We start from the raw sequence: 14,279 nt of genomic DNA on the forward strand, positions 1-14,279 counted from the left end.
TATACATAATTCCTACAGAGGGCAGTGTTGTTTGCATACTTACTTAACTGGTGACTGTTTCAGCTTGCTGACGCTGGTTTATTTTGGACTTAATAGCTTGACTTCAAAAGCAATTTCTTACAATGTAATGTAATGCAGGGGACAGTGCTGAATGTATTTTTTGACTTTCTTTTATTTGTATCTGGTGTTCATCTACATTTCACAGAAATAAATATAGTATTAACTGGAGTTTGTGAGAAATTACATGGCACAAAATCAGGCCTAGCATATTTATCATTTTATATAGTCTATTATATATATGTGTATATATATATATATATATATATATATATATATATATATATATACATATATACATATATATATGTGTAATTATTATTATTATTATTATTATAGTTATAGTACTTATTTATCTTACATGGCTTATATGTCATAGAAATATACTATTAAAATATATTCTTTAAAAAAAGGTGCATAAAGAGGTGGACCTGCACTCTCTCCAAAACCTCCTACAGTAGTTATCTTAGGACTTTTGTATGTGCAGCAGGACTGAACGGATTGCAATTCACCCTAGAAATCACATTTCTGATGCTAATTCATCTATGGGTGGCAACACAAAGCATACCCTGACAAGCATGATTTCAGTCATCTTAAAGAAATCCATTTTGTTGATCTCTTCAGTTCTGTCAGACCCCTTTGCTTAGTAACCGTCATCATACTCATTCTGGGCCTGTTGCCGGGCCAACATGGCCTGTATAAGAGCGCTGGAGCCTGCGGGAGCTGGGTTTTGTGGGGGAGCAGGGGCCCACTGCATCCTGTCCTCTTCCTCTGCTCTCTGCATGACTTGCATCATCACATTTGACACAGATGTGTTGACAGGGCTTTCAGAAAAAACTTCTGTACTGTAGTATTCCTCTCCCTCTTGAACCTGTGCTCTCTGCCTGGCTTGCATGGCCTGTGCGAGGGCGCTGGAGGATGACGGGTGTTTGTCAAGCATCCAGTACAAACCTTCATCCTGGTCGTCAGCTCCCTGACGGGCCAGCATGGCCTGAGCCAAAGCGCTGGAGGTGGAGATGTCTGAGGGAACAGGCACTCCGCTGCGCCTCTCTACCTTCTCCTCATCTTCAAGCTGCTGGCGAGCGAGTAAGGCCTGGACCATTGCGTTTGAGTTGGACTGACCGCCAGAGAAGTGGTCATCTGAACGCCGTTTGGTGTGCTGAAGAACAGGAGAAAACATGCTGTGAGGTTGACAACAAATCTCAGGGTGAAAGGTGATTAGTTAGCATGAAATAATAATTTTCACAACAAACGTTTTTTGGATTCCGCAGTATGGATTTTTTATTGGGCTGAGATTTCTGGAGGTTCTGGAGCTTTTCTAACAGAAAGGACTTGTCTTTCCCTGCCTGATGAGGGAAAAAGAAAGAGAAGACAGAAGAAGAGAGAGACAGAAAAGAATAATAGATATTACTCATAAATGAATTTCAAATGCAGCCAAAGGGATAAACAGGCAGACCAAATGGGTACCAAATAATGGCAAAAATAGACAAAAGCACAGTTTTGAAAACACACTCACATTAATGATCTGTTGTCTCAGTTTACCAATAAGCTGCCTACGGCCCTGAGAGACTTGCCAGAAGATGTATATAATGACACTGAGAAAAAAAAACATAATAATATACATGACATAATATTGAAGACACAATATTACATAATGACACAAAGATGCACAATTTTACAAGAAAACACACACAACCATGGACTTTATGTACACATTGTCCAGTCTGTATCACTCTATGTCTTAGTAGTCAAATAAACGTCAATGAAGGTAATACTTGTGACTGCTTTGTATTTTAATGTTGCTGAATTGAGCACCATGTTTACCCCACATGACTGATTCACTGATGTATAGGTTGCTTAATGTCCCATCTGAAACATCACAATAGTTAATGTACACACTTAATTGTTCATTTTGTTGACATCATTGCCTCAGCTATTTAGTTTCTTTGTAAGAATATGCGATAAATGCATAATTACTTTTCTTTCCAAGAAACACAAAACACTTCACACAATTCATAAAAGGCTCATATCGTATGTATCTACATCCAAGTAGCTACTGTGAGCATGCAAACACCCTAAACTAGGACAGTGTATGGTAAACATTACCCCTGCTTAACATCAGCATGTTAGCATTTTCATTGTGAGCACGTTAGCATGCTAACATTAGCATTTAACTTTAACCACCAGTTTGCCTCATAGAGCCACTAGCATAGCTGGGTATTTAGACATTTAGTTGGTACTCTGCAAATGCAATACATGTAGCACACACACAACATGGCGCCTGCACTATGCTCTTACATGATGATGAGTGTGATAAGAAAGTAGAAGATTTCACTTCTGATGACATTTTGGTAGATCCAGACGGCCCACTGAGAACCAGGGATATTCTCCAGATCCCCTATCCAAACTCCAACCACACTGAAGGTAGTGTTGAGACCCCGAAAAGGACCACATTGCTCTGAGGGAGTCAGCCTACAGAGCAGGACATGGTGGACAAAACAAGACTGAGTTTTGGTTTGGTTTAAGTACTGGTAAATAACTGGTGGGGTCTTGTTATAACTTAGTTTGAATGGTAATGATTACATTGCGTTTCTCTGACTCCAGGCTGTTAATGTTACATAAAAGTTTATAATTGTCAAAGCAGGTCATGTCCTCATACCTCCATGCAGTGTATGCAACTATAGACAGAGCTCCCACAAAGAAAGGGAAGAAGAGGAGGGCGATGAAAATAGTTTGCATCTGAGCTGCTCTGCCTGCCCGCCGCGGAGGCTGGCAGTTCTGGGTCAGGCTGACCTGGGGAGGTGATTTAAAACACACACGTGAACAAAGACATGTAACACAAACACCATTTTCACTTATTATTGTTGTGATACATTGTATAATATTATTGAAGTTTACAAAACTATGAGCTCATTTCAGCCTGAAACACTATCTATTTCACTCCATAATAGAAAACGTGAAGATCAGAGCTTTGAATAGCATTGCTTCAAAGGTCATTCAGCGTGTTCATGAAACATTGAACAACACCAGATCCAGCCTGGGTCAAATTACCCATCGTATTGAATCAATTTACTTTTCTGGGATTGACTGACCTTGCCTTGTTCAGTAGAACCAGAAGGTTTACTTCATAAATTCAAAACCCTGCCCGTCTTTTCCATAACACAAAATAGAGCATGCCGTCAATGTGATGAAAGGATTTCAATTAATTATTGAACAAGGTGCACAAATAAAGTAACTTGAGCCTGAAACAGTATGGAGCAGCACAGGCAGCGGTGGCATTGTATCTGCCTATGACAGTGTGTCATCATGGCAGTTCAGTTTACAATTACCGGTGCCTCTAAACCTTGTGAACCTGTGTTTACCTTCTTTAAATAAAACAAGATGAAAAATTTGAGAATCTGGATGGCAGGCAGCAGAGGAGAGAAGTATATTCCAATCCTGTGAAGAGAAAACAGAGGTTAAGTTAACCCTTAATAGTAAATTAGGCGGGAGACTAAACACAAGTCTTGATTTTAATTCCGTTGAACTGATAGATACTGTAGTAAGTGCTGAATTAACTATTCTTACCAGGCCAGGGTCTGTGCGTAGATGAGTTCGAGGACATTTCTGGCTACGTCAAACTCTGGAACCCCCAGACGTGGTAGTAATCTCGTCCCAATCACACTGTTACAGAGAAATGATGAATATGATTTACATCTCAGGTTAAATTTACCCATTTCTGTGATTGTGAAGAATTTAAACAACAAAGTGTTTAACTCACTTGCTAAGAAACTCTCCGAAGAAGGATCCCAACATCAGAAAAAGGAAATCAACAATGACCAGACGGTACAAAGCCTGTCCCACCATGGACTCCCAACACTGTGAAGAACACATTAAGTTGATAAATAGCTATCTATAGTGATGTCTACTGATGAAAGTAATATTGGTGAGTTTAAAGGATTAATTAAGGGTTAAGGTTTAATCCCTGTCATAAATACCGAAAACTTCTTTGCCACCTCATTCATCCAGTAATAACACAAGACAGCAAGAATAGACATCTTGAGCAACACATTTCTGTAAATGGTAGAGGAGAAAAAATTATTCCAAGCATTATTGATTCTTAAAGCAATAGTATCACATTTTGGCAAATTGGCTTTCTTGACACAAGTTAGATGAGAAGATCGAAACAACTGCTCTCAAGGTTTGTGCACTAAATAATGAAGCTGGAGCCAGCAGCAGTTAGCTTAGCTTGCATAATAACTAGAAAGAGGGTTAAACATCTAGCCTGGCTCTCTCCCAAGCTAACAAATTCCTCCAACTGTAACCTATAACCTCTTCATCTCAATTATTAACATATTATATGTAGTTTGTTAAATTTATACAAAAAAAAGGATAAGTGTAAAAATAACCCTGGTTTTACGGGGGGAATAGAAACAGTACATAACCACCTGTAACACCACAACATGCCTAGTTTTTTCTATGGCTTAATGAGATGGAATTTGAGCTCTGGTGGAGCTGATAGGATTTTTTTCTAATTTACAGCAAGAAACTGCCAAAAAAATATGTTCCTTGATCTTATGTCCAATTATTTGTGTACTATATCCTCTCTCCTTAACAGAAACTAAAGTTCCTGCTAGCTAACCTACCTGACTACTAGAGCATATATCTGTCTACGCTGGTTGGAGTAGTGCTCAAACTTGTTGAAGAGGGAGTAGAAGAGCGGGACAACCAGGTTCATCAGAGACACCACAAAGGGGACCAGGAGAGTCTCTGCCTCCTGAAGCAGAGACCAGTTGGCAGAATCTGTTGCCTGCTATAAAGAAAAAAGACAAGAGGTCAGATACAAGATACTGCTAGATGACTACACTTTGTGCAATGAACTGAATCAAACCCTGTGCTGCCAGTGAATGACTTGACACATTATCATCAGTAAGTTGTAGGCTTATGACGCATGCCGATATGGATTTTAAATATCAAATGCTTCATCATGTTTCTCTACACATGCATAGAAAGGGATCTGTTACTGCACAAGCTGGGACATTTATCGGTTAATATTGGTTTTAATGTAACAAGAATATGATTTGCTAGATTTTTTCTGTTCTTTGTAGTCTATATCAAACAAAAACAATTATTCCAATTTAACCATAACATTAACTATCTCAATCTTGACTTGTCTACCTGCTGTTCATATTGGCAGAGATAATAGATGCTAGCTCCACAGCCAAAAGCCAAGCTGGTGGAGAGAAGCCAGGAACCAAGATAAACCCCAGAGTGCTTCAGTTTTTCAGAAAGGGTTAGCAGCTCCCTCTGGGCCTTCTCTGACAAAGACTCCTGAAGAAGTGGCAAGAGGAAAAAATAATGAGAAGTGTGATGTGTCCCTAAACAGCAATTAACCTCTGACAGCTAATTGTCTGACATTTGTTGAAAGCTTATTGTGAAAATCATTTGCAGCTAGAGCTGATTTCCAAAATGTAAATGCAAAGTGTAGAACAAGTTGAAAAATATGAATTTGTGGATATGTGCTGTATTCATTAAACATGCCATTCAGATTCAGTTCCAGATAAATTTCATGAGATGTATGTGATATTATCCTATAGTAAAATACCTCTCTCTTTCCAGACTTGTTTGTAACACAGGAATAGTCACCTTGAGCTGGACACGTATGTTGTTCTTGCGCTGTCTCACTGCTCTCTCATTGGTAATACTGAAATCCCAGCTGGACAGAAGCTGCCATGCACTGTTTGAAGATGGGTCTGCTAGTACATAGTTGTTCTTGAAAGAGCTGGCCATGCTGCATCATAATACAGATAAATTGGAAAAATAGGTAATATACCTTTTTAAAATTCTAACTACTGTTAAGCTGAAAGAAAATTATATGGGTACATTCAAGGAAATATAGAATGTACCCACAATATTGTGATATACATAAAATGTAATTAGCGCTGTTCCATAATTATACAGACAAATGGACTAACCTGTAAATAAGTGCAATTCCACACAGCACCATGTAGACTGCAATGGTGAAGAAATATGCCAACTGCATGTTGTACTCCACCAGACCCACCAGAGTTTTGTTGCTATAGCCTCCATAGTACATGACTGTGTAGGTGAAGTAACCCTAGAAAAACCAAAACCAGCGGTGGAATGTAACTAATTACAATTACTCAAGTAATTTGGTAGGATGTACTTTTTACTATACTTGACAATTTGTTTTTTATGTAACATTATACTTCAACACCACTCCATTGTGGAGGCAAATATTGTACTTTTCACTCCACTACATTTATTTTGACAGCTTTAGTTACTAGCTTTCATTTTATATGTTACCATATTTTAATATACAATTAATTATATGTTGTGTGTGGCATGAACAGACAATTTATTTTCACTATGCAGCCTTTTGCTGTAAAATGACAACCTTGTGCCTTGTACTTTGTAGCTACTTTGCTCATTGAGATGATTAATACAAAATATACTCAACTAATAAATAATGATGTATTTTATGGATTAAGCCACCCTGCAGGACTTAAAGTAGTTAAAATTAGCCCAATCTTTACCAGCTGCAATATTAGAGATGCGTACACACAATGCCTGAATAATTATAATCCATGAGTTCTTTTACTTTTGATATATTTCAATCCTTAAGTTTTTGCAGGACTTTTACTTGTAAGTGAGTATTTCTACACTGTGGTATTCCTACTCTTACTTAAGTAAAAGATCTGGGCACTTCTTTCAACAGTGACTGAAGCACATTTACTATCCAGAGGAAAACATTAAATCATGCTGCCATAATCCGCAGAGGGAGGAGTTCAAGGCAGGTTAATTAAATATCAAATAAAAAATATTAATAAACATATATATATATATATATATATATATCAAGACTTCTTTAGAATATTTACAAGAAGGCAAAGGTATGTGGTGTGATAAAAGCCTCCACTTACAGCTCCAGTCAGTATCTCCAGTCCTCTGAAGCTCACATTCAGAGGTATGTCGGGTGAGGGGTCAGAAACAAGCAGCGGGATGGTGATAAAGCCAAAGTTGACGACAAAGGAGAAAATGTTGAACACAAGCAGCCACTTGAGGAACAGGAAATAGGAGAGGACGCTAGTGCCAAACTTCCCGCCGATCTCTTTCATAATGCCTTGCCATAGCTCCAGGGTCTGCCTGGCTGACCTTATACTGTAGCCACACCTGCGGAAAGACTGAGAGAAAAGCATGTATAGCATGCAAGTGTAGGTTATGAATCTGATGGCTATATTCAAAATGGGTTGTTTAAGTATGGTGTTGCAGCATATTGTTTTATGATTGATGAAAAACTCACCAGTGACACATTCTCAGAGCAATCGGCAAAACATGTGAACTGGCGAGATTGCTTATAAGACTTGAATGCCAGTACTTGGCTCCTGCGGAAGTAGAACATAATTTGGTGTGATAATTACATCAGTACCTTAAACATGTACATCTCCTGATGAATTAGAATCTGACACACAGCGCTACAGTCTGCAGAAGAACGTTTGAATTGCTTTTATTTCGTGTGTAAAATACCTTGAGACAAGAGAGGTGTGTGTGTAACCTTTCCCACAGTGATCTATATCACAACACCACTAAGTCACAGTACCACCTTATCTTTGCATACAGAATCTGTTTTTTAGTTCTTGTGAGGTAGTAATGGTTAACTCAGTGCCTAGACTGACACTGACAAGGAATCACCTTTACTTGTCAGTCAAAACCCACCTGATATGTTTTTTCTCATCAAAGCTCATTGGAAGTCCCCGAATGGCCCGAATTCGGTCTCGTGTTGACAGGGCAACAAGCTCCTTGACCAGGTTCTGTTCCTCTGTAACACACAAGATGACATGATAAGCTTTCCCTGTTATTTTTACACAGGCTACCATCCAGGCTGCAGCTCAGGTGTCACACTTCGCTCATATCCACAGGAATAATCCGACACCATGTCACCGGCTCTTACCGTTCTCCATCTCGTTCCTGATGGCATCCTCTGTGAAAGCTAGATGGGCAGGATCAGCGTTAGGAAACATGCTCATCCTTCTCATTGAAATTCCCCTCCATCTCATTGTCATGTTACCTGGAGGAACAAACAAGGAGAGAAGAATGTGTTTCGCTGTTCAGCAGTGACAGTCACAGATTTTCCTGTGAGCTTGATGTTTAAAGGTAAAATCAAGGTGCAGAAGGGAAAAACAGGAGCAGCGTGACAGCCATCAAGGTTGGCATTTTGAATGTAAGGCCTGCAGCTGCACACAAATTTAAGTGTTTACTCTACCATCACAGCTTGAGAGAGATTGACTTTCTTCTCTTTATATTTTCCTGATTAAGTACTGCACACAACCTTTTGAGATGTGTGTATGAGCCTTCCTACTGTAAATACATTGATAGAAGGTACAGCCAGCTGATAGCAAATGCAATAAACAGTATGGGCTAATGTGGGTGCTATTATACTGCTGTCCTTACATTATCTTTGCTCCAGATCAAACGTATGATACGGTAGCTGTTGCCACCGCAACCTGTCACACTGTCAGAGACTACTGTATCACTACAGTGAAGTACTGTTATTCACAGGTAATATGGTAATGCTTAGTGATATAACCTGCAAATTACAGTGGATTTAAGCTGTATTATTACAAGACTAAGAACCTACAGCCATGCTAGCAGCTCTGTATTTAGACACAGCGATGCTTTGAGCTACACGTCAGCATGCTATCATTTTCTCAATGACAATGCTAACATGCTGATGTTTAGCAGGTATAATTGTGTTCACCACCTTAGCGTGTTAGTGTGCTACAATTTGCGATTGTGCAACATGGAAATTCATTCATCCCGAGCAATAAGTGATTGTTTGAACCTAATTTCACGGCAATCCATCAATTGTTGTTGAGAAATTATCATTCAAAGCCACTTCATAAAGCAAACTTCATGGTGGTGATAGCGGAAAAGTCAGAGGATGCATCTGGGGACCATGAATGTCTGCACCCAATTTCACGGCAATCCAACCAATAGTTATTTTGATATTTCAGTATGGACTAAAACTGACAGAATGACATCACCATGTTGAAAACATTAGCTGAAAGCTGAATATATGGTCAGTAATTGTATTGGGATTTAGTAACAGTACAGCACAAAGGACACAGTACAGTTACAAATTCCTGACAACAATAAATGTCCAGTCATTTCATTTTCACATGTCCACAACCTTTAGATTATGTCCTCCGGATTAAGATAACACTTTGCCCATTTTATTTCTTTGCCAACTTCCTCCTCATTTGTTGTTGAGTGCAGCCTCCATTAATAATTATCCATTTGGATTTTGAAGTTGATTGATAATCAAATTCAACAGATCAACCTGAATGTCACATTTATCTTAAATTATTTGTCATTAAGCACTTTACAACTTAGTGTGTGCGTGTTTAGCGAGACCATAGCGACAGTGTGAACATTTACAATCTCTGTGAAGATCTATGGTGTAAGATACTTTTAACCATTACCTGACGTTGAAGAAGGAAGTCGAGCAGAAGACGATCGATCATACTGAGATTCAGGGGGGATTTGGAACGTACTGTGATCTGGATAAAAAAAAGTGAGGAGGACATAGAGTCAAAGTATCAACAGAAGTGTCACTTAGCAACACACAGAGGCACATCAAAACTGTAGAGCCAAGTAGTGACCAAATAATGTGCTTCTTTCTATGACACAATGCAGTATAGCCATCAGAGTGTGTACACAAACGTCATGTTGCTCCTTAGTGAATAAAGGTAGCTTGGTTACTCAGTGTTGGTCCACTCACTGAGGTCATGCTGCCATGAAGGACTCCCAGGGCGCGTTGAGATGAGGCCCATGGGGATGCTCTCAATCCCTCTCCAGCTCTCCTCCTGCCAGCCCCCCCAGGGTACTCTGGCCACAGCATCATCACCGCTGGTCTGACCAGTTGACGAGTAATGCATGGCCGCCCCCTCATCCCGCCAAGTGAGGTCTTCCCTGGGATAAGGGTTAGTGTGGTGGGTTTTGCTGGAAGACCTAGAGACCACAAGGAACAAACAACATGTAAACTAAAAGCTAAACTGCTTATTATTGAGATCACATAGTTTGTGGTTATGAACACTGGGGTTATCAATTCAAGAAAGGAATTGGAATTTCAAGTCGTGATTATGGTGTGGTCATTACCTGTAATTAAACAAGTATAATAAACATGACTGCCATGGAGGCGATGTTTTTCTTCTGTGGGTAATTTTAAGATTATATCCTACAAGGAAATGCAGGATTAAATTTCTGAGTACCCTTCACAGACCAATGGACTAATGTGTTTACTGTTCTTATAGCCAAAAGAAGAAAAATAAATTGAATCACTTTTACAGCCTGTTCCTTGAGGACATCCTGTTCATTCCTTTACATTACAATATATGACCTTGGATTACACACAGCAATCACTCACACATTCTTTGATAAATTAAAATAAGTGAAGCAGGTGTTTCCAGGATAAATGATTCACTGATACAAATTCAAAACCACATTTTATGTCATCATATTACCACAAACCTTCTATCAATTTCCAGAGTGTCGCTGTCATGGTAGGCAGGGTTGAAGAATCCTCCGTTGCTGTAACTTGTCATGAGATCCTTCAAATTGATCCTTTCGCTTGTCTGTAAAAACAATTGTTTAAGATCCTTCAGGCCAGCCTGTCGCAATCGCTCTTCAATGAGTTGATGTTTGTATTGTCCAATTCCAGTAACACATGCTAAAAAAGCTTGCTCTTTTGAATGATTATGACAGTGTCTTAACTTATCATGAAAAACATAAGAGCATATGCCTTCATTACATGTTGTATTGCTTCTGTTGCGCTATTAAAGTCAACTTTAATATAGCTTAAAAATGTAGCATCACATGTTGAGGCCAAGTGCCTTTCTGGGCTCAGAGTGACAGCTACATTGTTGGAGGAACGCACATGTAATTTAATCTCTAGGTCCCATGTTCATCTGTTCATCATTAATTCACACAGTAGGTTTGGTTTCCACTACATGTAGTAGCTTAGCTCTATGGTTCTCATGCAAATCCACTGAAGAATAGCAGAGTAGTAAAGACTAAAGCCAGACAAATCAACAATGGAAGTAGGAAAGAAAAACCTCATGAAATGGAACTGCAAATAGTGTATTTACTTGGCTACTGTGCAGATAATAAAATCCTTGATAAACTACATTCTGCTCTCTTCTCAAGCCCTGCTTACCTGGTAAACGTGTTATGATGGTGAGAAAATATACAGAAGGACGTCCTGCGAGTTGCATAAATGTAGTCTTTTTATCAGTCCATGCAAAGGAGTAGCCTGTGAATCAGCCTGAGAACTACCGTCAATGATTTAAAAGGAAATACTGTCTGGCTACCAGGAAGTGTGTGCTGAGCAACCCCATAAAGGTAAAAGTCCACTGCTTACAAATAGGCCATGCATATCCCATGTACAGTTACTGGGACAAAAATACCTAAATTAAACCCCCAAATGTCGATTCTTGTGTGTCCATGTTGTTTCTACTGTAGGTTGACCTGTGGTGGTGCAGATTAGATAGATAGGTAGAATTACTGAATAAAACTGAAAACTGATAGTTTTCAGTTTTATTCACGTTTATTTCCAGTAGAGGATTTCATTTGCTGAACTGCATGAATGACCATACTTTAATATTTATCGTTGCTATAGCAACAACTGACAACTGATAATTAGCTAGCTCATAATTAGCTAGCTTTGGTGACAACAACAATAAACTATAAAATTACAATTTGGTACATTTAAACAAAATAAACCTTACAACCTTAGCTAATGCGTTGTCACAGGTTAGGTTGTCAAAATTAGAAAAACATTTTAAATCCCTGATTAATTAACTAAAACGTCTCTGCTTAACAACGTTAGCATTAGTGACAGGTGTTACCAGAGACGTTTTAGTTAATTACAACTTTATTTTATATATTTTGATTTAAGCTGTTTTTTAAATTTTGACAACCTAACGTTAGTCCACAATACAGTTAACATGACCTAATAGTTCCTGTAACAATGTAACGGTAAGGAAACTCAAAACAAACAATGTAAACAAATTAACTATTTAGGGTACATTGCTTATTAAATATGATGTGCTAAAGGAGACATTTACCCACCTGATATAATAAAGGAAAAAGTGTTTTGGCAATATCTTCAGTGGTTGGCTAAGCAGCGCAAGTAGGGGAGACTGGGGATGGTTGTAATACGGGTCAGTTGTAATATGTCCAATTTCTCCAATCAGGAACAAGTTAGTAATCACCCCATTCATCTGCACATGATCAGTTAGTCTAGTCCTAATTTCACATGGGAAAAATTAACACCCTGTGGCAGGCACAGACAATTTTAGAAGGAAATATTTTGGGCTAAGAAAGTATTTTTTAGTAAATGTATTTTTGTTATAGCACTGCCTATTTTGTAATTAAACTCATCAAATTTTAATCCTGTTTATTGTGTGTCTATATATCTTTCATGCAGATTGTTAGTGCTAATGATTTAGCTGTAAGCTTCGTGTGTTTGGGTTAGCAACAATGAAAATCTTACAAACTACTCTAAGAAAATGTTTATTTACACACACAGAGTAATGTTTAATTTTTTTATTATTATGATCAAATGTCAGTGTAAGACCTGGCTTCTTCGTGGGCCCATAAAGCCTGCACTCCAGGAGGACCATTTGTCTGTCACCATGGTCAGGGTGCAAGACAAAAAAGCACAAACACACAGACCAATATTCAGTTGGTGTGCATTTTGTTTAATTGTATTATTATGTTCACTACTATGTCACTTCTATTACTGACAGTAAATAAGATACTTGGGTAAACACTAAACTTTTTTATTCTGTGCTTTGCTGGGGAGGCAACATCAGACGATAAGAATAGGATCAATAAGTTGATTAAAAAGCTGGCTCTGTGATTGGCCTTCCCCCTGAGTCACTCGAGGTCACTTTAGAAAAGAGAACAAGTGCGAAACTGAAGAATATCATGGATCTTGTAGATCATTCACTCCACAGTGTCCTTATGACACTTAGTAGTTCCTTTAGTGGCCGATTTAAGATGCCCCGGTGTTCTACTGAACAGCTCAGAAGGTCTTTTATCCCAATTAAAATTCGATTTTTTAATGAATATTTCTTATTTTTTACTTTAAGCTCTTCAGCTGTCACATTTTTAAAAACCTGTCAGCTCTAATCAGGGTTCTAAAGGCTTTAAATGGGTGCATTGGTTTTATTATGTTTTAATTTTTTTTGTCCTTTCTGTTTATATATTGTGTGATGTGAGCTGGTGGCAATTCAGTTTCCCCATTATGGATTAAAGTTTTTCTATTCTATTCTATTCTATTCTATTCTATAAGATACTTGGATCAACACTAAACACACTGTTACACCATATTATAGCAGACACATGTAACTAGTTTGTATCACATTTTGAACGCACTGGCTTAAAATATAGATAAAAAAATACAAAAAAACAAAGACAAAAAAAGAAAAAATTTAGAATAATAATTTTAACAGAAATCCTGGTCATCTGGTCCCAGCAGATGGCAAAACAAATACTGCCATCTGCTGGTTCCCTAGTAAATCACATTAAGCCTGTGGCAAAGAACCTTGGTGTCTGGTTTGATAGTAATTTAAATGTGGAGCAGCACACCACAAAGCTTGTTCAATCATGTTTTTATCAACTTAGAAATATAGCAAAAATTCGATCTATGTTAACTTTTAAGGACACCGAGACCATTTTACACGCCTTCATCTCATCACGCCTGGATTATTGCAACAGCCTTTTCATTTGCTTAACCCAAAAATCTACTGATCAACTCCAGACTGTCCAGAACTCAGCTGCCAGGCTTTTAACCAGAACAAAGAAATATGACCACATTACTCCTATTTTAGCTTCACTGGCTCCCAGTATGTTTTAGAATTGACTTTAAAATTTTATTGATCACTTTTAAAGCTCTTCATGGTCTCTCGCCTTGTTATATTTCTGACCTTTTAGTCCCATACACACCAGCACGTACCTTGAGATCCTCGGGCAGAGGTCTGTTGTCTGTTCCAGAGTCTCGACTGAAAACTAAAGGGGACAGAGCGTTTGCTGTCAGGGCCCCGAGGCTCTGGAACAGCCTGCCCGAGGAAACCAGGTCGGCTGAGTCAGTGAACTCTTTTAAGTCCCTTCTTAAAACATACTTTTATAGGAGAGCTTTTCCCGATCTTATTTGACTT

General features: G+C 38.5%; 1 protein-coding gene across 4 annotated transcripts; it reads right to left on the reverse strand.

Moving 5' to 3' along the window:
• Nucleotides 1-407: 407 nt before the first annotated feature.
• Nucleotides 408-12,324, reverse strand: tmc5 (transmembrane channel like 5). 4 transcript variants are annotated; one of them, XM_046046249.1, is made up of 23 exons: nt 11,847-11,866; nt 11,273-11,583; nt 10,588-10,691; nt 10,216-10,294; nt 9,839-10,068; nt 9,540-9,617; nt 8,009-8,125; nt 7,774-7,876; nt 7,361-7,442; nt 6,981-7,241; nt 6,012-6,154; nt 5,683-5,827; nt 5,215-5,367; nt 4,683-4,849; nt 4,035-4,110; nt 3,818-3,915; nt 3,625-3,720; nt 3,420-3,495; nt 2,717-2,850; nt 2,356-2,529; nt 1,574-1,652; nt 1,311-1,403; nt 408-1,216 (listed from the first exon to the last, which is right to left on the reverse strand). In XM_046046249.1, exons 3-23 carry the CDS (start codon nt 10,616-10,618, stop codon nt 701-703), a joined length of 2,931 nt encoding a protein of 976 aa, XP_045902205.1. In that variant the 5' UTR covers nt 10,619-10,691; nt 11,273-11,583; nt 11,847-11,866; the 3' UTR covers nt 408-700. The 4 variants fall into 4 exon arrangements, with proteins under 4 accessions (XP_045902205.1, XP_045902204.1, XP_045902206.1 ...); XM_046046248.1 differs by lacking the exons at nt 11,273-11,583; nt 11,847-11,866 and adding an exon at nt 12,187-12,324; XM_046046250.1 differs by lacking the exons at nt 10,216-10,294; nt 11,273-11,583; nt 11,847-11,866 and adding an exon at nt 12,187-12,324.
• Nucleotides 12,325-14,279: the final 1,955 nt, after the last annotated feature.

Source organism: Micropterus dolomieu, linkage group LG04, assembly GCF_021292245.1.
Source record: "Micropterus dolomieu isolate WLL.071019.BEF.003 ecotype Adirondacks linkage group LG04, ASM2129224v1, whole genome shotgun sequence".
Classification (NCBI taxonomy): Eukaryota; Metazoa; Chordata; class Actinopteri; order Centrarchiformes; family Centrarchidae; genus Micropterus; species Micropterus dolomieu.